The sequence below is a fragment of the Podarcis filfolensis genome (genome assembly GCF_964270895.1).
Source record: "Podarcis filfolensis genome assembly, chromosome: 2".
NCBI classification, from domain to species: Eukaryota; Metazoa; Chordata; class Lepidosauria; order Squamata; family Lacertidae; genus Podarcis; species Podarcis filfolensis.
The window spans coordinates 3,988,938-4,011,930 of NC_139605.1; the positions used below are offsets into that span (position 1 = coordinate 3,988,938).

Sequence of the window (22,993 nt, forward strand, 5' to 3'; positions counted from 1 at the left end):
GTGTTCACTGGTCTGATGATGATGTATTTCATATACAGTGGTACCATGGTTCTCAAACTTGATCCGTTCCGGAAGTCCGTTCCTAAACCAAAGCGTTCCAAAACCAAGGTGCACTTTCCCATAGAAAGTAATGCAAAATGGATTAATCCATTCCAGACTTTTAAAAACAACCCCTAAAACAGCAATTTAACATGAATTTTACTATCTAACGAGACCATTGATCCATAAAATGAAAGCAATAAACAATGTACAGTGATACCTCGGGTTACAGATGCTTCAGGTTACAGACTCAGCTAACCCAGAAATAGTACCTTGGGTTAAGAACTTTGCTTCAGGATGAGAACAGAAATCGCACAGCGGCGGCACAGCAGCAGCGGGAGGTCCCATTAGCTAAAGTGGTACCTCAGGTTAAGAACAGTTTCAGGTTAAGAACGGACCTCCAGAACGAATTAAGTTCTTAACCTGAGGTACCACTGTACTGCAGTCACGCAATCAGTCAGTCAGTAGCTGAACTGGGTTCCACACAGTCACAAAAACAAAACAAAAAAGAGCCGCAAAAACGCAAAATAAATAGCAAAGACAGACAGACCTCAGCGTAACACTCAAAACGGAAGTGTGGCACTCAAAATGGAGCACATTTGGCTTCCGAACAAAGTTTGCAAACCGGAACACTTCCTTCTGGGTTTGCAGTGTTTGGGTTCCAAGTTATTTGAGTACCAAGGCGTTTGAGAACCAAGGTACCACTGTAGATCTTCCCATACAGATTTGGGCATCTTGGGCCCTGTTTGCTCTTGACAATTTTGTGGGTACGTTCCTAGGGCATTCCATCAGCTCAGCCCAGCCAAAGGCTAAATCAGGAGCCAGCCAGGCCACCAGCCAAACTTTACCCGTTTCATTTAAACTATACTTGTAACCATTGACAATGTAGATTTATTTCAGTTCCATCTGAGGAACCAGGGAGTGCGTTGGAACCACAGCAAGCGAAACGCTATAGAAAAAGGCAACGCCAATGGTAAAGATAGGCAGCTCAAGACAAAAACATTTGTACCTTTTAGCTGCAAATATTTGTCGCGCTTCTGATCCATATCAGGGATTCATAACATCAGCTGCAGAACACAATCGGGCCAAGCCCATTCCTCAACAAGAGACTGTTCTTCAGTATCTAAGCCATGCTGCCAGTTGCAGGGCTGGATGCTGATGCAGCAATGGGGTCGCAGGATGAGATTGCCCCGGTGTGTTCTAGCTTATTGCTCTGCTTTTCTTTGGACCACATCAGTGAGGCCAAGAGGAAGATCTTGTCGTCTGGGCAGCCCAGGACCTCCACACGCACTGCCCAGGCTTGTGCCCCAGGAGGTGCTAACTTGACTTCACACACCCCCTAGGCACACTTCATTGTTTTTCGAGACAGACGATGCCAACAATGGTTCTCACATACTCATTTTCTTCAGCCTTTCCACTGAAGTGCTAACTTTTATTAAGAAGAACCTTAATAAAGTCCCATACGACCAGAGAATTTGCGCCTGTCCATTGGGGGATATAGGAAGCCCTGAACACATATTTTTTTGATGTCCCTTTTACAAAGTAGAGAAACCATTGACCCCCTGCTGGTGAGGCTTGCTGACCTCCAAATTCGATCTTCTCCTGTTAGGCAAAGACGACAAGACGACCAGGATTGTCGCCAGATTCTGCGCACAGATCTGTAGGCGCAGACCCCCCCCCCCCCGATTCAATCTAGTTTGTTAAGAAAATTCCCAAACTCGGATCCATGAGCGACTCTGGGTCATTTCTCTTAAGGTTGTCTATCAAAGTTTTTATGTGTTTATATGCCTATTGCACTTTTAAACTTAAAATCCATTGTTGTATATTGTTTAAAATGTTTGTTTTGCTATTGGGATTGTAGGTCCATTTGTGTTTCTCAAGCTGGTCTCTGACCGTAATAAATTTCATGTTTCATAAGAAGAACCGCAAATAACTTGGGCTCTACATAAAAGCACAGCCATCTGCTTTTTTCGCCATATGGCATTTCATTGGAGCTGCCTCTGATCTTTCACATATAAAACACACACAAACCTCAAGCAGGACATTATATCTAAAGGGCACCCAAATGTAGAAATGTCTGTGATGTCTTTGACAAGAGGCTTTAACTGCAACATTTCACTTTCCTCATTTTGTTCTTAAATGCGCAGGATCTGAAGTATAGCAACAGATGAGAATTGTTCATTTAATAAGTTAGACTGAATGTATATAATGGGTGAAATATAAGTAATATAACAGCTTTATGCGGTAAGAAAAGAACAGCATGGAAGGTTGGATGGGAAGTCAGTGGATAGGAGAGATTTATTCTGAGTGTTGTCTAAAAGAATTTGTAAAATCTGAAAATTTAATGAAAAGGTTATGCCTCTTCATAGCTCAGCTGGTTAGCTGCTGTAATAAACGAAAATCTGCCCTTATTCCCTTATGGGGGACACAAGAGCCCTTATAGAGTCCTTTGCAGGTTCTCCATCGGTCAGAGAAAATAACAGAAGCCAACCAGAGAATACTGAGAAGCAAAGCAGCTAGTAAGCCTGATCTTTATTGAACTGTTGCAACAGGGTGCCCCCTTCACACGCAGGAGAAGGAGGGAGACCCCGAACCAAGGTGTGCCCGCCCTTGTATAGACATTTTAAATTGCCCGCTCTGGAGTCCAAGACCACCCCTAGAATCATCATACATACATCACTGAAGGGGTGTAGCTCAAGACCACCGCCCAGACACATACCTACATCACAGTAAGGGCGGTCTACAACAGAAATCTGAGTGTGTTGCTTATCTCCGTCTGGCAGGTTACCTATTAATGCTTACTTGATTGGATACCATGGGGAGCCTGGCCAGTCTTTTGTAATGATAAATACTTAGTTCCTGAGCCAGGTCACAGGCCCAACCTATTCATACACAGACATACCCTTAAGGCAGGATTTGTGAATGAAAAGACAATGGGGGGCATTTTCCATTTTCCTTGACCTTGCAGAGAAATCATTTGGTCAGTTTGGGAGTCAAAATGGTTCTAGGGCTGTTTTCCTGTGCTGCTTCAGACATGTGGTTTATATATGTACGTGTTTGCTTGGTACATTTATGAACGTTTATTATATATCTAAGACCTTATTTTTTTATTTCACTGCTGATAACGCCCAGGTTGCAGGTTCGATCCCCGTAAGGAGCAGCTGCAGATTCTTGCATTGCAGGGGGTTGGGCTGGATGACCCTCAGGGTCCCTTCCCAACACTATGATCTTGGCACACCCACAAGGGCTGCTGCAGCTCCCTTTGGGGACCTCTGCTGAAGCCAGACCTCAAGCAAATGGGTGGTGGTTGGGTAAAGATGGGGAAAGAAAAGTGGGGGGGGGGGCGAACACCCAGCTGATGTCATTCAGCCATTGAAAATCCATTTAAAGGTTAGCTTTATAATAATCTCCTGGCTCAGTGACCCTCTTATTAGTGACGAAGAAGCAGGAAACGCTGGTCTAATCAGACGGGCACTGGAGAGAGCCAATGGAATAGAGTGCTGAGAGGAGAGAGCCAATCAGGAAGCAGGGCCCCTAAGGCCCGTCCTCCGTGCTATGAGGAGAATTTTTGGAGGGAAAATCCTGAGGGAAGGGTTCGGTTCTCCCTACACTGAGCTGGGCCTGGGCTAAAGGAACTGAACTGAATTGAACAGACGTGTGTGTATTTTACTGTGAAATACCAACACTTTTAATACCAGATTTTGAAAAGAATGTATTTCAAGATCTTGAAAGAACATCTCCAGTGATCGTAACACAAGGAGATCGTGTAGAAATGGCCTGCCTCCACCCCCACACGGACCAACTATTTCAATGTCTCCATGGCATGTCTGCTATTTGCACTCTAGGGTCCATTTCCAATTTGACAGGACTCGCTCTGGATTAGGCTGACAGAGAGGGAGTTGGGGGGCGGCAGCTATGGAAAAGGTTAGCTCCTGGAGTGTGGTGGGTCTGCATGCTTTTGTGGCTGCTCTGGAGGTGGGGTTCATTTGTCACTTGAACATGAAAGTATGGGAATCTGTCCTTCTAGAAAAATGGACATATAAACAGAGTTTCTGGGGTTCGAAAATGTTTGAAGAAGAAGAGAAGAAGAGTTTGGATTTGATATCCCGCTTTATCACTACCCGAAGGAGTCTCAAAGCGGCTAACATTCTCCTTCCCCTTCGTCCCCCACAACAAACACTCTGTGAGGTGAGTGGGGCTGAGAGACTTCAGAGAAGTGTGACTGGCCCAAGGTCACCCAGCAGCTGCATGTGGAGGAGCGGAGACGCGAACCCGGTTCACCAGATTACGAGTCTACCGCTCTTAACCACAACACCACACTGGCTCTCGCCAGTTTGGTACTGGGCTTCCGGCCCCACCTGCCTTAATGGAGGCTGCCCCCATGACAGCGGGGGATCATCAGTGAACGTAAAACAAGGATGCCAGAGTGCAAATCATCCTTGCAAATTCCTTCCAGGGATGGGGGTAACGCGCTTCACTCGCAGTTCGTCCTGGTACCTGGCTCTCACTCTGGCATGGAATTTGTTTTTTGTTTTTTTGTTTTTGTTTTTTTAAAAGATATTTATTAGGGTTTTACAAAAAACAGATTTACAGAATGAAAAGAAAACAAAGAAAAAGAAAAATACAAAAAATACAAAGATACATAGAAGAGAAAAAAAGAAAGTACAAAATACAAATACACTCTGGCATGGAATTTGGCTGCTATTGGGGGTATATTGGAAAAGTAATTTTAAAAAATATTTTTTTAAAAAATCGTAGAATCATAGAATCACAGAGTTGGAAGAGACCACAAGGGCCATCGAGTCCAACCCCCTGCCAAGCAGGAAACACCATCAGAGCACTCCTGACATATGGTTGTCAAGCCTCTGCTTAAAGACCTCCAAAGAAGGAGACTCCACCACACTCCTTGGCAGCAAATTCCACTGTCGAACAGCTCTTACTGTCAGGAAGTTCTTCCTAATGTTTAGGTGGAATCTTCTTTCTTGTAGTTTGGATCCATTGCTCCGTGTCCGCTTCTGTGGAGCAGCAGAAAACAACCTTTCTCCCTCCTCTATGTGACATCCTTTTATATATTTGAACATGGCTATCATATCACCCCTTAATCTCCTCTTCTCCAGGCTAAACATGCCCAGCTCCCTTAGCCGTTCCTCATAAGGCATCGTTTCCAGGCCTTTGACCATTTTGGTTGCCCTCCTCTGGACAAATCTTCAGTATGATTTTGTTGTTTATGTTAAAAATGCAGAACATAACCAATTCCCTGCTCCCTGGGCTATAAATGGCTGTGGATAATACAATAAAATAGGGATACATGCACAGCTTCGTGAGCAAAGGTTCACTGGAAATGCAGCTATTCCCTCTGGAAATGGTGGTCTTGTATTTTTATAGTGAATGAGGCCATTGATATATCTGGCTCTGGAATCTCCACCCCACAGGTATCTGGTTGGCCATTGTAAGAATAGGATGCTAGACAAGATGGGCCATTGGCCTGATCCAGAAGGGTCTTTTTGTGCTATTATGCTGTTAAATCTCTGAGAAATTATTATGAAATTTGTATACCACCCTTCATCTGTAGATCTCAGGACGGTAGATCTCAGAAAGAGCCTCTAAACATACATTTTAATTCCTGTGTCCAGTGTTTTGTTTTTTTGGGGGGGACATATCAACCCATGTTTTAGGGCTCTTCAAATATGAAATGTCTTGATTTGTTGTTATAGAAGGAGCGACCTTTCAGGAGAATCTCTTGGATTAACACTTCCAGAAGGCATGTGATATTCTTTTGTTTGGCTTCAAATTTACAAGTGATTGTAGAATTGTAGAGTTGGAAGGGACCCTGAGGGTCATCTAGTCCAGCCCCCTGCAATGCAGGAATATGCATGTAGCCTGTACAGGGATCAAACCCACAACCTTGCCATTATCAACACCACGAACTTGAAGCATGGGAAGTCCCAACAAAAAAAATTATAATTTAGGCAGAATATTTGGACTAGTTGATATGTATTTGTATAATTTGGAACATTAAATGTGATTTGATTGGATTGTTAAAATGGGAAACTTAATAAAAATGATTAAAAAAAACCACACACCATGCTCTAAGCAACTGATCTGGGAAGAAATCCAGAAGGGAGGTTGGAATCAATGGAGTCAGCAGTCAATGGGCTTAGCAAGCGCTGCTGCAAATTGGACCTTTTCCTTACCTTTCCAAACCAAAATGGAACTTCCTTTCTTCAGTGCAGGCTACCATTCTGATAGCAAAAGCTGTGTTTAAGAGGAGTGCTTCGTAACTCAGGTTAAATGAAGTGTGATGGGTTTTTCTTTTTCTCTGAGTGCATGATTTTTGGATTTGTGCAAGCCTGGATTGTTTTATCATATTCTGGAGCACCTAGCAAACCACTGGCAACACTGTCAGCAAAGACTTCAAGATTCAGATGTGAGTGGCAGCTGGAATTAACCACTCACCATACAAAGTGATGAGCAGACTGAGTTTTTGTTTGTATGTACTTGATTGCACAAGTAGAGCCTCCTTAGTATAGAGTGCTCCTGTTCCTGGTTCCAGACAGCCATGCCCCTTTCCAGTATGCTCCATTCCATTTATCCTCCCATTTTCCCAATTACCCTAAACCACTCAGTGTTCTGTGGGCAGCAAGTGCATAACTGGCGCCAGGGACTTTCCACTACTTCTCCTTTGTGCGTTTTACCCACAGAAAGTTCACTTCTTGAGAGTTCCCTTGGTATGCTGCATATTTTTAGGACCCACCTTATTTCTGTCATTTTAAGTTTCAAACTGTTTTTAATATTGTACCTGTGTAGTCCGCGACTGGACTTAACTGTCAGGGGTCCTTTACCTTAATCTTGTATCTTAATACAATGGAACCTTGGTTCTCAAACTTAATCTGTTCCGGAAGTCTGTTCGACTCCCGAAACCGTTTGAAAAGCAAGGCGCAGTTTCTGATTGGCTGCAGAAGCTTCCTGCGCTGAAGCAGAAGCTGCGTTGGACGTTTGGCTTCTGAAAAACGTTCAAACACTGGAACACTTTTGGGTTTTCGGCATTTGGGAGCTGATCAACTAAGCCGTTCGAGAACCAAGGTGTCACTGTATCAGTGTGGTGTTTTAATTGATGTTCCCTGCCCAGGAACCTTAGGGTGAAGGACAGGTTAAATAAACTGCAACAATGCAAGAAAGGATTACCTGTGATAGCAAACTTTTAAGGAAAACGTTTTGCAGCAGTCGCTTCACCATCTCGTTTTCTAAAAGTGGTATGTGCCAGAACCTTGTTGTGGATGAAACATGTGTAAACTGAAATGACCATCTTCCCCGAGTTGAAAGGATTGCTGTTCCACAACCTCTGGTAAACAGGATTTATTGGAATCTGGAGAGCAGCTACTTGGCTTCTCCTAGTACCTTTGTTACACTCAACCAGATGTGTCCTGTAAAGAGTAGCAGTCTTGGGTTTAAAATGTTTGTCCATCCTATATGGCCAGCTTGGGCGAGTCCCATCACGATAGCAGATTAATCTGCACATGAGATAGTCATTATGACACTCTGGCACCCTATTTGCAAAATTTAACAGTTCCAAAATACATAAGCGATTTCACTTTCTCAAGATTAAACATAGAGTGGTACCTCGGGTTAAGTACTTAATTCATTCTGGAGGTCCGTTCTTAACCTGAAACTGTTCTTAACCTGAAGCACCACTTTAGCTAATGGGGCCTCCTGCTGCTGCTGCGCTGCCGGAGCACGATTTCTGTTCTCATCCTGAAGCAAAGTTCTTAACCAGAGGTACTATTTCTGGGTTAGCGGAGTCTGTAACCTGAAGCGTATGTAACCTGAAGTGTATGTAACCCAAGGTACCACTGCATAGCCTTCAGCTGTACTTGAGGGTCAACTGCAAAAAAATCCACTGGAAAAACGGTTATGTACCTGTGGAGATGGACGTATTGAGTCAGTCGCTCAATACTTCCTTCCTATAAAGTGCTTCTGGCTTGCACTTTATAAAGATTTGAGGAGTGAGGTTATTACCCCTCTATAATCGTCCATACCTGGTCGCTCAACCATTCCTACTGTGTCCTTTCCTTTAGCAGATGAAGATGATCAAGTGACAGCAAAAACTGCAAGGATTTTAGCAGGAGCAATTAGAATAAGATCTATTATTTGATTATTGATGTAAACCCCCAAAATGTATTTTCTATAGTTAAGCTTTTACCTCTATCTTCAGTACATTTTATCTTATTTTATTGCTATGACTAGTGGCTGATGCAAATAAAGATTCTTCTTCTGAGATCGAACTATTAGTCTTACCTGCGAAGGGGATTATCTGTGTGCATGTATGTCTGCTGTCATACTTCTCCCATTTTAATTTTTACCCGTCTGCCTGCAGGTTCATTGTTAGGCCACACACAGTTCTTGTCATCCAAGTCTGTCATTGTTTCTCCTTCTCTTTGTGTCATGTCTTCCTTTAATGTCTCAACGTGCAATCGAAACAAGTCCTCATGGGAGAGTGTGGCAAAAACCTTCATCTGAGTAGCCATTTTGTAAGTCCCACTGCTTATTTGCCACAAAATTTGTCTCGAATGCTGCAGAGCGTTTGCAACAGGGGATGGTGACTAGAGAGAAATTTCAGGAGCAGCTAATGGAATGAGGTGGGGGAAGCAATCTGCAAGGTTCTCAATCATGCAGGAAACCGCCACAGATACACAACAACCTTTTGTGTGGTGGCTTTTCCATTACCTATTAGACAGGTACTGTTTCTGTTGCCTTCCCGGCCTCTACCAAACACTTTCCATCGTAAACAAACCTTTTAAATTGGAGATTTTTATTCCCAGCCCGCCCCTGTATTGCAACTGTTAAAACTCTTTTTAATATATATTTATTTATTTTATTTACATCTCGCCTTTCTCCCAGTGCAGGACCCAAGGCGTCTCACAGAGGAAATTGAAACAGATACAACAAAAAGCACACTATATGGATATTTAAAAGCAATTCAGTAAGTGACCCGATTAAAAACAGCGATGAAAACCATTTAAAAGCATTGCTTTCCCCCAAAGGTCTGTTTCTTCTTAAAACATGGAATTAGTTTTAATTGTTTTATATATAACGTGTTTGTTTGTTTTTTACACTTTTCATGTTTGATAGTTGAAAACTTTTATTTTATATTGGTCTGTTTTATTGTTGTAATTATTGTTTTGTTGTTATTTTCTGTAACCCTGCCTGGGAGCTTATGGTAAAAGGTGGGTAAGAAATCTAACGAATAAACAAATGAAACAAAGCCCCTCCCCCAACCTTGCAGAAGAAACCCCGTTATGTCCAAGAGGAGCTTTAGCCATGCTCCAGGCATTTACATCATTTGTCCTTTGCAGACTCTTTGATGTGAAGCTCTTTTCATATTCTAGGCAATTTCAATCCCGACGTGAAATCCAGTTGTGGATTCTTTCATGGGAAGGAAGGTTGCAACTCCAAGACTTTTTCCACACTCCGTGCACTTAAAATGGCTTCTCCCCTGTGTGCCTTCTTTGGTGTACTGTAAAGGCAGCCATTTACAGTACAACTCACACTGAAGCTTTTCCCCACACTAAATACATTTAAAATGGTTCCACCCCTTTGTGAGTTCTTTGATGTACATTAAGGGTGGTGGTGCAGCTGAAGCTATTCTTGGGGTTGGTTCAGAGTATGCAGCCAACTTCAAGGTGTTGGTACTAATATATAAGACCCTATACAATTCGGGACCAGGTCACTCAAGAGACCGCCTTATCCCTTACACACCCAGCAGATATTGCTGTGGTCTGCAGGAGCTTCTCCTGTTGAGTCCCAAAAATCTCAGAAGCCTGCTCTGCAATAACTCAGAGATGGGCTTTTAGTGTGGCTGCCCCCGTCCTGTGGAATAGCGTTCCCGTTGAGATATGACAGGCACCCACGGTCTGCACTTTCTGGAAACAGCAGAAGACATTTTTGCTCCAATAGAGTTTTTCCAGCTGGATAAATGGGGACCTTGCCACGACTGTCCAGTTGGTAAAGATTTTAGTCTTGTTTTAAATGTATTTGGGTTTTTTTTGTGGTTTTAACTGTTTGCCATTATCTTATGTGTAAATTGCCTTGAGACGGTGGTTTAGAAAGCGATTAATAAATCAGCAGTGGCAGTAGTAATAATAATACTAAGAAGAATAAGAAGAATAAGCGTAATTAAATGCTTTCTCCCCTGTGTGGATTCTTAGATGGCCAGCAAGGCCACCACTCTGGCTGAAGCTTTTTCGCTCTCCATGCATTTAAATGGTTTCTCTCCCGTGTGGGTTCTTTGATGTACTGTAAGGCTGCTGCGCACGCTGAAGCTCTTCCCACACTCCATGCACTTGAACGGCTTCTCCCCCGTGTGGGTTCTTCGGTGTTTGGTAAGGTGATGACTCCGCCTGAAGTTCTTCCCACACTCCAGGCATTTGAACGGTTTCTCCCCTGTGTGAGTTCTTTGATGAGAGGCAAGGTTACCACACTGGCTAAAGCACATCCCGCACTCCATGCACTTGAACGGCTTCTCCCCTGTGTGAGTTCTCCGATGAGCAGTAAGGTTGCCGCTTTGACTGAAGGTCTTCCCGCATTCCATGCATTTAAAGGGCTTCTTGCCGGTGTGTGTCCTTTCGTGCAAAGCAAGGCTGCTGCTCACTCTAAACCCCTTTCCACACTGCATGCATTTAAAGGATTTCTCCCCACTGTGCATTCTTTGATGCAAACCCTGAGAAGTAGAGGGTTTCTTCATCCCGTGCTTTGACAGGTTTCTTTCCGGCGTTTTTGGCCCCTCACTTTCCCCACACATCTCTTTTTCTGCTTCGCACTTGATAGTTGCTGCCATCTGTTGTTCCCTGTAAATTTCATTGGCCTGCCCAGCGTCTGCTGTGGGTGGGAAGGGGAAGGGAAACACATTTGAAAAGCAAAGGATCTCATCATTGATCAAGTCCAATTAGATGTTGCTTAAGATTTTTTGGCATCTCTGCAATTTTCCCTCTTTCTCTTCTTTTCCCCTGCTGAAATCAAGGCTGCTTTCCTTACATGCTACAGTCTCAGACAACCACCTCAATTCCTTTCTGATCCATAGATCACTTGATGTCACTAATCTGCTTGCCCTCGACCCCTTCTGCACTGCAGGAGTGGTATACTGATACTCGGGTTTTTGTGCAGTTCGGCAAGGCCAAATTTCAAACCCTCATAACTCAAAAATGGGATGAGATAAAAAATAAATAAATTTCAGATTTAAACTTAGTTTTGATCATTCAACAAGTGTACAAAATATTAAGAAAACTGGATGACATGGGGTAAAAAAATTGGATCACTTGATATTCATATAAAACATCAGAGCGGTTTACAATTGTACATAGGTAAAGGTAAAGGGACCCCTGACCGTTAGGTCCAGTCGCAGACAACTCTGGGGTTGTGGTGCTCATCTCACTTTACTGGCCGAGGGAGCCAGCGTACAGCTTCCGGGTCATGTGGCCAGCATGACTAAGCCGCTTCTGGCGAACCAAAGCAGCGCAAGGAAACGCCATTTACTTTCCTGCCGGAGCGGTACCTATTTATCTACTTGTACTTTGATGTGCTTTTGAACTGCTATGTTGGCAGGAGCTGGGACTGAGCAACGGAAGCTCACCCCATCGCGGGGATTCAAACCACCAACCTTCTGATCGGCAAGCCCTAGGCTCTGTGGTTTAACCCACAGTGCTACCCACATCCCTACAATTGTGCATAAAACCAGGCAATTAAAAAGAAATAAAGAAGTTAAAAAGAACAAGTCCACAACTAGACTGCCTCTTCTGCACGTGTGCAGCGCGATTGAGCGCTTCTGTACGTGCGTGCAGATCGCTTCTCTGCATGCACGGGCAGCAAACCCGGAAGTAAACACTTCCAGGTTTGCTGCGTTCATAAGTTGAAAGTCCATAACAAGAGTGGAAAGCAACACAAGGTATGACTATACTGCCTACCCCGACTGGCAGCTGCTCTGAAGGGTTTCAGATAAACACCCTTCCCAGCTCTACTTGAAGGTTATAGGGATTAATCCAAGGAACATCTTCATGCAAATCTTCATGCCTTACCATTGAGCTACGGCCTTGCCCTCAAGGCAAGGATGGTCCAAGACAAACATTCTGCAGATTTACAATGTTGCTCTAAACCAGGCACAGACAAACTCGGCTCACCAGATGTTTTAGGACTACAACCCCTGTGATCCCTAGCTAACAGGACCAGTGGTCAGGGATGATGGGATTTGTAGTCCCAAAACATCTGGAGGGCCGAGTTTGCCTACACCTGCTTTAAACTATATGGGGAATTCCTCACCGGTTAACGAACAGCTGGCTTTGCATTTCACTGGCAACCTTTGAACTTAGCCACAGATATGGAACCACAGTTTTGTTCCCAAGATATCTCCTGTTTTCAAAATCCGTACCTGCAGACCTTTCCCCTTCATTAGAGCCCCGTCCAAGTGGATCTCGTCCTTGCAGCCAGGAGATGAAGTGCGGCTTGGAAATTTCTTTAAAATAAACAGACAGGCTTGTTGGTCCACCCGACACTTCTAACAGGTGCTCCCTATACATCCGTGGCACTGTGTTAGCCAATCTAGCTAGTTTAATTTTGGGAATATCTCAGCAGATGGAGGGGAAACTTCAGCCCTGCTGGATTAGACCAATGGCCTACAGCCCAGCTTCCTCATCACCCCTCTGTAACTTTTGCTCCCTTGGTTCCAAAGACAGCGTATAGCCATCATGGCACCCTGGGAGAAAGGATGGGATTGAAATTTAATAAATGAACGGTAGCCGCCATTGAGAACTTTGTTCTTAAACCCCTTTTAAAGAAATCCACTTGGAGAACACGCAGCCTGATGGGACAATCTCTCCTGGATGATTATTACACAGCTAAGTATCTACCTGCTGATGTCTCCCTGTTTTTGGGTTCCTGGATAAATGGATATTCTCCTCCTCCCCAACAAGAAGTGAAGTTTGGTTCTACCAAGGAAACAGACAAGACTAGTTAGTTTGGTTCGCACTCAGCCATTCCAGATCGAGCCTTCTGAAGGTTACGAAGGGTTATAATTCTTCACCACCTGAATTGAAGAGGCCTGTATGGTCCCAGCAGCACCGGTCAGGCACGGACTGTCTCAAGACAGACGGATGCCAACAAAATCACACTAGGATTAAATCACAGAGTATTGTTATGTTATCTAGGACCCATCGGGCATGAATCAATAGCACCACCAGTTTAGAGGGGTCACTCAGATTCTGCAAGCTGAGATGATAACCGAAAAGAGAGCACGGGGACGAATGGAACAATAGTAAATTCGTACCTTCGCCATCAATGGGTCAAGAGGGAAAACGGTGCCCTTACCTAGAGAGGCCACCGTCTCATAATTCCTCTCCATGACTTCCCGCTGCAGAGCTCTTTGGCTGGGATCCATCATAGCCCATTCCCCCACCGTGAAGCACACAGCCACTTCCCTGAAGGTCGCCAGACCCTGGAGGAAGAGGAGGAAAAAATGTACAGCATTCGTCAAACGTGCACAATTCTCCCAATTCAAATAGCAGTTTGGAAGGGGCTGTGGCTCATTAGAAACCTGCAGTTCCCCAAACCAAGAGCAGGCATGGGAACTGGACTCTCAGCAGATGGATGTAGATGGAGGCATTTTACTGGTTAGTGCGGTGGGGGTGGGGGTGGAATTGCCAAACACCTAGAAACGCAAGGAAAAAGAAGGCACCTTTTATCATATGTGGTGGAAGTGTAAGGTAATAAAAGAATTTTGGGAAATGATATATAATGAGTTGAAAAGATGTTTAAAATAACCTTTTCTATAAAACCCCAAAGCCTCCCTTATAGGTGCCAAAATCCCAAGGGAGCAGAAAAGACTATGTTTGCGACCACGGCTGGGTGGATGTTATTGGCCCAGAGATGGAAGGAAGATAAATTCCCTACCAGAGAAGAATGGCAGATCAAATTGATGGATTATGCCGAAATGGCTAAAATGACCGGAAGAATCAGAAATCAGGAAGACCAAAATGTTAACAAGGAATGGGGAAAATTTATAATCTTATCTTAAAAACCATTGTAAACAGTTAAAACCGTTAGCAGGACTGGAATAACACTTGTAGGTTAATGGTGAATTTTGGACACAATGGAGGGGTAAAAGATTTGGATTATTTAAAAAAAAATGCAAGAGGAAAGGACTAACAACAGGACCCACAAAGGGGAGGAGGGAAGCCCAGGAGATTCTGTGGAATCTTGTTTCTATGTTGTATATGTGACTGTAAAATTTTAATCTGAAAAACCAAATAAATAAATTGACAAATAGCCTTCTCACAGCGCACATTTAAAAGTATGGAAGTTACTCCCCAAGAGGCAGAGATGGGTACCAACTTGGACATCTTTAAAAGAGGATTAGATCAATTCATGGAGGTTAAAGTTGATACTGGTCATGATGGCTATGGTCTACCCCCATCATGGAAGGCAGTAATGTTGTGAATAGCGTTTGCTGGAAGCCCCAGGAAGGGAAAGAGAATGCTTTTAGGAAGGCGTCCTGCTTGCAGGTTTCCCACAGGCATCTGATTGGCCACTGTGAGAAGAGGATGCCGGACTAGAGGGGCCACTTGCCAGATCCCACCAGGGATCCTGTTCCAGGGATCCTGGAAACTTACAGGTTAGATATTTCAAAACTCTGAAGGTGGGACTCAAAAGAGAAGACGCCTTCTTGTGCTTAAGTCATGTATTTTATAGGTTCAAAACTCTTTTAGATCCAGCCTCTATACTGCCAAGCTTTTAGGCTTTGTGATTGATTGATTGATTGATTGATTGATTGACAGACCAGGCAAGTGGATAGTGCATATTTTATGAAAACTGCTTAGAGGCTTTTACACAGCAATTCTGCTTAATAAAATAAAACGGAATTGTTTTACCCAGTCCTGTGGCCTGACCCCGTCCCTCCACCAGCACCTTTTCCTTCACAGCGTCTATAAATGGGCCCAGATCACCGACAGATCTATTCCCAAGCAGGGACACACACATTTAAGAGGCCCTCTTGCAAACATGGCTATGCCCAAAGAGGAGGCTGGCAGCACCAGCAGAGAAAGAAACTCAGCATCCCTCTGCTGGGCCAATCCTGCAGGAATAAGCCGAGGTCCACTCTGTGGCTTTGATTCCCCAGCCCAAACAAATATCATACCTAGAAAAAACACCCCTTCCCTCCACCAAATCCAGCTGAGGAGGCATTTCAGAAATCACAGAATCACACAGTTACAAGGGAAACCAAGGGTCGTCTAGCCCAGGGGTCAGCAAACTTTTTCAGCAGGGGGCCTGTCCACTGTCCCTCAGACCTTGTGGGGGGCCGGACTATATTGGGGGGAGGGGAATGAACGGATTCCTATGCCCCACACATCACCCAGAGATGCATTTTAAATAAAAGAACACATTCTACTCATGTAAAAACACCAGGCAGGCCCCACAAATAACCCAGAGGTGCATTTTAAATGGAAGGACACATTCTACACGCTGATTCCGGGACCGTCCACAGGCCGGATTTAGAAGGCTATTGGGCCTTAGTTTGCCTACCCATAGCTGTCAACTTTTCCCTTTTCTGGCGAGGAATCCTATTCGGAATTAAGGGAATTTCCCTTAAAAAAGGGAAACGTTGACACCTATGGCCCAACCCTCTGCGATGCAAGTATCCCAGCTAAATAATCCCTGACAGCTATCCAACCTCTGCTTAAAAACCTCCAGTGTGGCAGAGACCACAACCTCTGGAGGGAGGTTTGATGTTGGAGGAGGGTATGGAGAAATGTTGGAGCCATAGCTGTCAACCTTCCCTTTTTTTTGCGGGAAATTCCCTTATTCCAGCGCCGTTTCCCGCTGCTGTCCCGGATTGTTAGATATCCCGTAGACTGTCCCCGGGACAGGTGAGGCTGCTGATCCCTTATTTTCAAATCTGAAAGCTGACAGCTATGGCTGGAGCAGTTCTTGCTGTCAGAAAGTCCTTCCCAATGTTATTTATCTACTTCCTCCAGCCTCCGCTGGGAAGAGCTAGTTTCAAATCCAGGCAGAGGGAAACAGACCAGGCACTTTTTCAGCTCTTGGGGGGGGGGAACCCGGAAGGCACCTCCCCCACCCTCTCCTCCTCTCTTTGGGGTGCAAACAAAACCAGCCCTGCGCTTCCCCGCAGCCTGCAAACCTGCCCACCTCCTGAAAGGCTGTTTCCTAGGAAAACAGGAAGCTGTTTGATGGACCGTGGGTCCATTTTGCCCAGGGCTGTCAACAGCTGCAGCGGCCCCGGGTTGCAGGAAGCGAGTCTTCCCCACCCCAAAGGGGCCTCCTGAAAGCAAAAGTCTTGGCCCCCCCAACCTCCCCTCTTCCTTACCCTTTGAGGAATCTGGCGCCGCCGCCTTCCTCCCCCCCCCGTAACCTCCCCCGCCTTTTTAGCAACCTCCTTCCTCTCCCTTAGGAGCCCATAGGCGTCTGCCTCTTTGCAGCTGGCAAAACCAGCACAGCAACACACACACACACACACACACCGTGCACAACCCCACCCACCGCAAAGCTGCTTCCTCTGCACCAAGAGCTTCCCCGCCCCCGCCCAAAACAAAATAAAACAGCCCCAGCTGCACGTCCCCTTGTTTCGACCTGCAAGCTTGCAAAGGCGCTTTTGCAACCCGGCCAGATGCGCTTCTGCAAAGGGATCGACGCCGCGGATCCGGCCTGCCTGGCTGCCTGCGGATTCCCGGGGAGGAGGAAGCGGGCAGGGCGGATCTCTTCCTCTCCTCGACGCCCCCGCACCCGAAAGCAGATCCCCACCCGCAGCAAGATAACCTGCCCCCAAAGATTTTGCACCTCTTTGTCCTCCCGACTCTCCAGGACTGTTTCTCTTCCCGGAATATGCAAGGGAAATGGGGGTGCCCTCTTCCCCCTTCGAGGCTGCCTGTCCTCCTCCTTTTTTTATATAAAAAAATAATAATTAAAAAAAATTCCCAACTTCCTGCCTCTCTAGGAAGCACAGCGCGACTCGTTTTTACCGTTTGGAGGACTGAGTGGCAGAAGGCGCCTCCCCCACCCCTCCCTTCCCTCTCCGCCCGCCAGTTCTTGCAAGGGAAGGGGGTGGCCATAAGTTACTTTCTTTCGTTAAAAGCATAGAATCACAGAATTGGAAGGGTTCCCTGAGGATCTAGATCAAGGGAAGTAATAGTGCCACTGTATTCTGCTCTGGTCAGACCTCACCTGGAGTACTGTGTCCAGTTCTGGGCACCACAGTTCAAGGAGGACACTGACAAACTGGAACGTGTCCAGAGGAGGGCAACCAAAATGGTCAAAGGCCTGGAAACGATGCCTTATGAGGAACGGCTAAGGGAGCTGGGCATGTTTAGCCTGGAGAAGAGGAGGTTAAGGGGTGATATGATAGCCATGTTCAAATATATAAAAGGATGTCACATAGAGGAGGGAGAAAGGTTGTTTTCTGCTGCTCCAGAGAAGCGGACACGGAGCAATGGATCCAAACTACAAGAAAGAAGATTCCACCTAAACATTAGGAAGAACTTCCTGACAGTAAGAGCTGTTCGACAGTGGAATTTGCTGCCAAGGAGTGTGGTGGAGTCTCCTTCTTTGGAGGTCTTTAAGCAGAGGCTTGACAACCATATGTCAGGAGTGCTCTGATGGTGTTTCCTGCTTGGCAGGGGGTTGGACTCGATGGCCCTTGTGGTCTCTTCCAACTCTATGATTCTATGATTCTAGGATCATCTGGTCCAACCCCCTTCAATGCAAAAAGATGCAGCTTTCTCATATGGAGATCGAACCTGCGGCGCTGGTGGTGTCAGCGCAGGGCTCTAACCAACTGGTCTATCCAGCAGGCACCCTTATCTGTGCTGCTGTTGTTTCTGTTTTTTCTTTTTTTTTTATATCTATATGAAGCAGCTGGGAGAGATCATCAGGGGGTTTGGGCTGGGTGTTCATCAGTATGCAGATGATACCCAGCTCTACCTCTCTTTTAAATCACAACCAGTGAAGGTCCTGTGTGAGTGGCTGGAGGCGGTTGGAGGATGGATGGCGGCTAACAGATTGAGGTTGAATCCTGACAAGACAGAAGTACTGTTTTTGGGGGGACAGGGGGCGGGTGGGTGTGGGGGATTCCCTGATCCTGAATGGGGTAACTGTGCCCCTGAAGGACCAGGTGCGCAGCCTGGGAGTCATTTTGGGACTCACACCTGTCCATGGAGGCGCAGGTTAATTCTGTGTCCGAGGCGGCTGTTTACCAGCTCCATCTGGTACGCAGGCTGAGACCCTCCCTGCCCGCAGACTGTCTCGCCAGAGTGGTGCATGCTCTAGTTATCTCTCGCTTGGACTACTGCAATGCGCTCTACATGGGGCTACCTTTGAAGGTGACCTGGAAACTGCAACTAATCCAGAATGCGGCAGCTAGGCTGGTGACTGGGAGTGGCCGCCGGGACCACATAACACCGGTCCTGAGAGATCTGCATTAGCTCCCAGTACATTTCCGAGCACAATTCAAAGTGTTGGTGCTGACCTCTAAAGCCCTAAATGGCCTCGGTCCTGTATACCTGAAGGAGTGTCTCCACCCCCATCGTTCAGCCCGGAGGTCCAGCGCCGAGGGCCTTCTGGCGGTTCCCTCATTGCGAGAAGTGAGGTTACAGGGAACCAGGCAGAGGGCCTTCTCGGTAGTGGCGCCCACCCTGTGGAACGCCCTCCCTTCAGATGTGAAGGAAATACGTAGCTATCTTATCTTTAAAAGACATCTGAAGGAAGCCCTGTTTAGGGAAGTTTTTAATATTTAATGTTGTATTGTTTTTAACACTCGACTGGAAGCCGCCCAGAGTGGCTGGGGAAACTCAGCCAGATGGGCGGGGTATAAATAAATAAATTATTATTATTATTAGTAATTCGATTTTGCAAATTGCAGTAAAGGACATCAAAAACAAGCCTTCCCAGATCTCTCCTGTGTCCTTGTTAAAGTATATGGTTGGAAAGAAAGGATCCGTAGCTCAGTGACACAGCGTCGGGTTGAATTCTCAACTGCATCCCCAAGAAGGGCTGAAATGAGGCTGCATTTTAATGTTTTAATGCTGTATTTTAATAGTGTTTTTTAAGCTGTATTTCAATCAATTGTTTTTATATTTGGTGTTAGCCACCCTGTGCCCAGTCTTGGCTGGGGAGGGCTGGGTATAAATAAATTTATTATTATTATTATTATTATTATTATTATTATTATTAGACACCCCCCAATGGTTTTCAGTTTGTCCAACGATTCCTAGGCATCCGTCCAAGTGGCCTTGCCCTTGCCCTTCCACTTTCCCCAGGAAAACCTGCTCTTTAGTGGTAAATCGGAACAACAAATATCAATCATGATTGACATCGGCTCCGATTCAGCGGTAAAGATTAGGTTTCCCCAGGGGGAAGGCAAGTCTGGAGATGAGTTCTTAGTGTAACCAGGGTTTACCAAACTTGGGTCTCTGGCTGTTTTTGGACTACGATTCCCATTATCCTTGAACACTGGTCCTGCTAGCTAGGGATGATGGGAGTTGTAGTCCAAAAAGAAGCAGAAGTGTAAAAATACTGAGCTAGATGGACCAAAGTTATAAAGCAGCTCCCTATGTCCGTTGAAGTCAAATAAACAATAAATAAAGCAACTATATAATACGGATCCTCCCAAAATCCAGCGTGGGTCATTGGGAGGCCGCGAACTGAGCAGATGTGATGTGGCCCCCCGCTTTCCACATACTGTGCATTACAGTGGTACCTCGGGTTAAGAACTTAATTCGTACTGGAGGTCTGTTCTTAACCTGAAACTGTTCTTCACCTGAGCTACCACTTTAGCTAATGGGGCCTCCTGCTCCCGCTGCACCGCCGCTGCACGATTTCTGTTCTCATCCTGAAGCAAAGTTCTTAACCTGAGGTGCTATTTCTGGATTAGCAGAGTCTGTAACTTGAAGCGTCTGTAACCCGAGGTACCACTGTATTTTACTTTCTGCGTGACAGTGAGAAGCAGAACATGCTAATATAGTGGATGCTTGGGTTGCAAAACGTGATCCGTGCGGGATGCACTTTCGCAACTCGCAGTGTTCGCAACCCGCAGTGGCACGTCTGCGCATGAGCAAAGCGTGATTTAGCGCTTCTGCGCATGTGCGACCGCCGAAACCTAGAAGTAACCCGTTCCGGTACTTCTGGATTTCAGCAGGTGCGTAACCCGAAAATACGCAACCTGAAGCGGCTGTAACCCGAGGTATGACTGTATCAATTAGCAATTAAAGCCCCCCCCCCAAAAAAAACACTTTTCCAGCCTCCAGCTATTGACCTGGCTCCAGCCAAGAGGAAATTGATAAGACCTTTCTTTACAGAGAAGTTTTTGTGCGAGTGAAAACAGAGAAAAGAACTAAGGGGTCTACTTTTGGGAACGATGCAGTTATTTATTTATATTTAAATTTGCGTAATTTTGCCCCTTCACCCGCAGATCTTGGGCAGTTTGCAGCGTGAAAATACACAGCATAAACCACAAAATACAAGAACAAACCAATAACCCCGCTCCCCACACCCCATTGTATTTTGGAAACGCAACCAAAGTTCAAATCCCAAACGCTAGAGACACGTGGAAGTGGGAACATCATTCTGAGCTACTCTTTGGGGCCTCTGGGAAGCTGCCCCCCCAAATTTGGCCATACCTGATCAGTCTGGCATTTCCAGCTTTTCCTGTTCTGGGGGTCCCCTGTGCAAACCCCTTTCCCTGGGGAAACAGGGGCTCTGGATCCTAAGAAGAGCCTTGTGGATCAGTCCAATGGCCCATCTTGTCTAGCCTCCTGTTCTCACAGCTGTCAACCAGATTCCCCAAAGGAAATCCCATGAGCAGGTCATGCTATCTCTCCTCCTGTGATTTCCAGCAACTGGAATCGGGAAGCATGAGTATCATCACAGTTGGCAGCCATTGCTAGGCCTCTCCTCCATGTACCTCTCCAATCCTCTTTTAAAGCCCACCAGGACTGCTGGCCTGGCCATTTTCACCTCCTGCGGAAGCGAGTTCCACAGTTAAACCATGCACTGCGTGAAACAGTCCTTTATATTTTTATCTGTCCTCTATATGGCTCCCAATACGTTTCCGAGCACTATTCAAAGTGTTGGTGCTAACCTTTAAAGCCCTAAATGCCCTCGGTCCAGTATACCTGAAGGAGCGTCTCCACTCCCAAACACTGAGGTCCAGCGCCGAGGGCCTTCTGGTGCTTCCCTCGCTGTGAGAAGCAAAGCTACAGGGAACCAGGCAGAGGGCCTTCTCGGTAGTGGCACCCGCCCTGTGGAATGCCCTCCCACCAGATGTCAAAGAGAATAACAACTACCAGACTTTTAGAAGACATCTGAAGGCAGCCCTGTTTAGGAAAGCTTTTAATGTTTGATGCATTACAGTGGTACCTCTAGTTGCAAACAGGATCCGTTCCGTAGCCCCGTTCGTTACCAGAGCAGAACGCAACCCGCGTCTGCACGTGCGCGGGTCGTGATTCGCCGCTTCTGCACATGACATCATTTTGAGCGCCTGCGCGAGCAGCGAAACCCAAAAGTAACCCTTTCCACTACTTCTGGATCGCCGCAGAACGCAACCTGAAAAGATTTAACCTGAAGCAAACGTGACAAGAGGTATGACTGTACTGTATTTTAATATTTTGTTGGAAGCCGCCCAGAGTGGCTGGGGAAGCCCAGCCAAATAGGCGGGGTATAAATAATAGAGAGATTTTACTTTTTGGGGCTCCATGATCACTGCAGATGGTGGCAGCAGTCACAAAATTAAAAGACGCCTGCTCCTTGGGAGAAAGGCGATGGCAAACCTAGACAGCATCTTAAAAAGCAGAGACATCACCTTGCCAACAAAGGTCCGTATAGTTAAAGCTATGGTGTTCCCAGTAGTGAAGTATGGAAGTGAGAGCTGGACCATCAAGAAGGCTGATTGCCAAAGAATTGATGCTTTTGAATTATGGTGCTGGAGGAGACTCTTGAGAGTCCCATGGACTGCAAGAAGATCAAACGCATCCATTCTGAAGGAAATCAGCCCTGAGTGCTCACTGGAAGGACAGATCCTGAAGCTGAGGCTCCAATACTTTGGCCACCTCATGAGAAAAGAAGACTCCCTGGAAAAGACCCTGATGTTGGGAAAGATGGAGGGCACAAGGAGAAGGGGACGACAGAGGACGAGATGGTTGGACAGTGTTCTCGAAGCTACAGACATGAGTCTGACCAAACTGCGGGAGGCAGTGGAAGACAGGAGTGCCTGGCGTGCTCTGGTCCAGGGGGTCACGAAGAGTCGGACACGACTAAACAACAACAACAACAATAAATAATAAATTATTATTATTATATTATCTCCCAACATCCAGTTTCGTTGGAGGTCTGCACATCATGGAATTGGAAGGGACCTTACGGGTCATCTAGTCCAACCCCCTGCAGCGCAGGAATCTTTTGCCCGACACGGGGCTCAAACCCACGACACTGAGATTAAGAGTCTCCTGCTTGACACGCGGATCTCTCTAGTGTTACGAAGAGGAGGGCAGGGAAACCGTGCTGCGCCTTGCACCCATTTTCCCCGCGCCACGACGCCTGATTCTGCAACCTTCCACCGCGCCGCCTCTTCACTCACCTTTCCTCTGAACTGCAAAGTCCCAAGCAATGCAAACCTTTCTTCGCAGGGGAGTCCCGCGTCTGCAAAAGCTCGGCCTGCCCTCCGCGCAGCGGCTGGGGGCTGGGGAGAGAGAGGGGTGCCCCCCCCTTGCAGAAGGGAATAGAGAGGGTGGGAATCCGGGAGACCCCGGCCCCACAAATCCTGCAGCCCCTTCCCTGGAGCTAAGGACCAAGCGGAGGAAAAGCTTGCAAAAAGGAGAAACCTTCAGGCTTGCAGAGGGTGGTGGCTCAGCTCCTGCCACTCAGTCCTCCGGGGTGAGGGGGGGTGGGGGCAAAGGAACCGAGCCCG

At 46.2% G+C, this 22,993-nt stretch overlaps 2 protein-coding genes across 7 annotated transcripts in view; both read right to left on the bottom strand.

Moving 5' to 3' along the window:
* LOC310756805 (vomeronasal type-2 receptor 26-like) overlaps positions 1-22,993 on the bottom strand; it is a 112,667-nt gene that overhangs the window by 70,049 nt on the left and 19,625 nt on the right. The window lies entirely within an intron of this gene.
* LOC310757149 (zinc finger protein 75A-like) lies at positions 8,889-22,965 on the bottom strand. 6 transcript variants are annotated; one of them, XM_083602353.1, is made up of 5 exons: positions 22,664-22,965; positions 13,393-13,519; positions 12,936-13,013; positions 12,458-12,541; positions 8,889-10,914 (listed from the first exon to the last, which is right to left on the bottom strand). In XM_083602353.1, exons 2-5 carry the CDS (start codon positions 13,463-13,465, stop codon positions 10,241-10,243), a joined length of 909 nt encoding a protein of 302 aa, XP_083458479.1. In that variant the 5' UTR covers positions 13,466-13,519; positions 22,664-22,965; the 3' UTR covers positions 8,889-10,240. The 6 variants fall into 6 exon arrangements, with proteins under 6 accessions (XP_083458479.1, XP_083458481.1, XP_083458480.1 ...); XM_083602355.1 differs by having other exon boundaries at positions 8,889-10,911; positions 22,664-22,943; XM_083602354.1 differs by lacking the exon at positions 22,664-22,965 and adding an exon at positions 16,876-17,027 and having other exon boundaries at positions 8,889-10,911.

Coding starts and splice junctions, on each gene's coding strand:
- LOC310757149 (XM_083602353.1), bottom strand. CDS start 13,465: ATGATGGATCCCAGCCAAAGAGCTCTGCAGCGGGAAGTCATGGAGAGG. Junction 12,542..12,935: donor AAACAGGGAGACATCAGCAG/GTAGATACTTAG, acceptor TTTATTTTAAAG/AAATTTCCAAGCCGCACTTC. Junction 10,915..12,457: donor TGAAGGGGAAAGGTCTGCAG/GTACGGATTTTG, acceptor TCCCACCCACAG/CAGACGCTGGGCAGGCCAAT.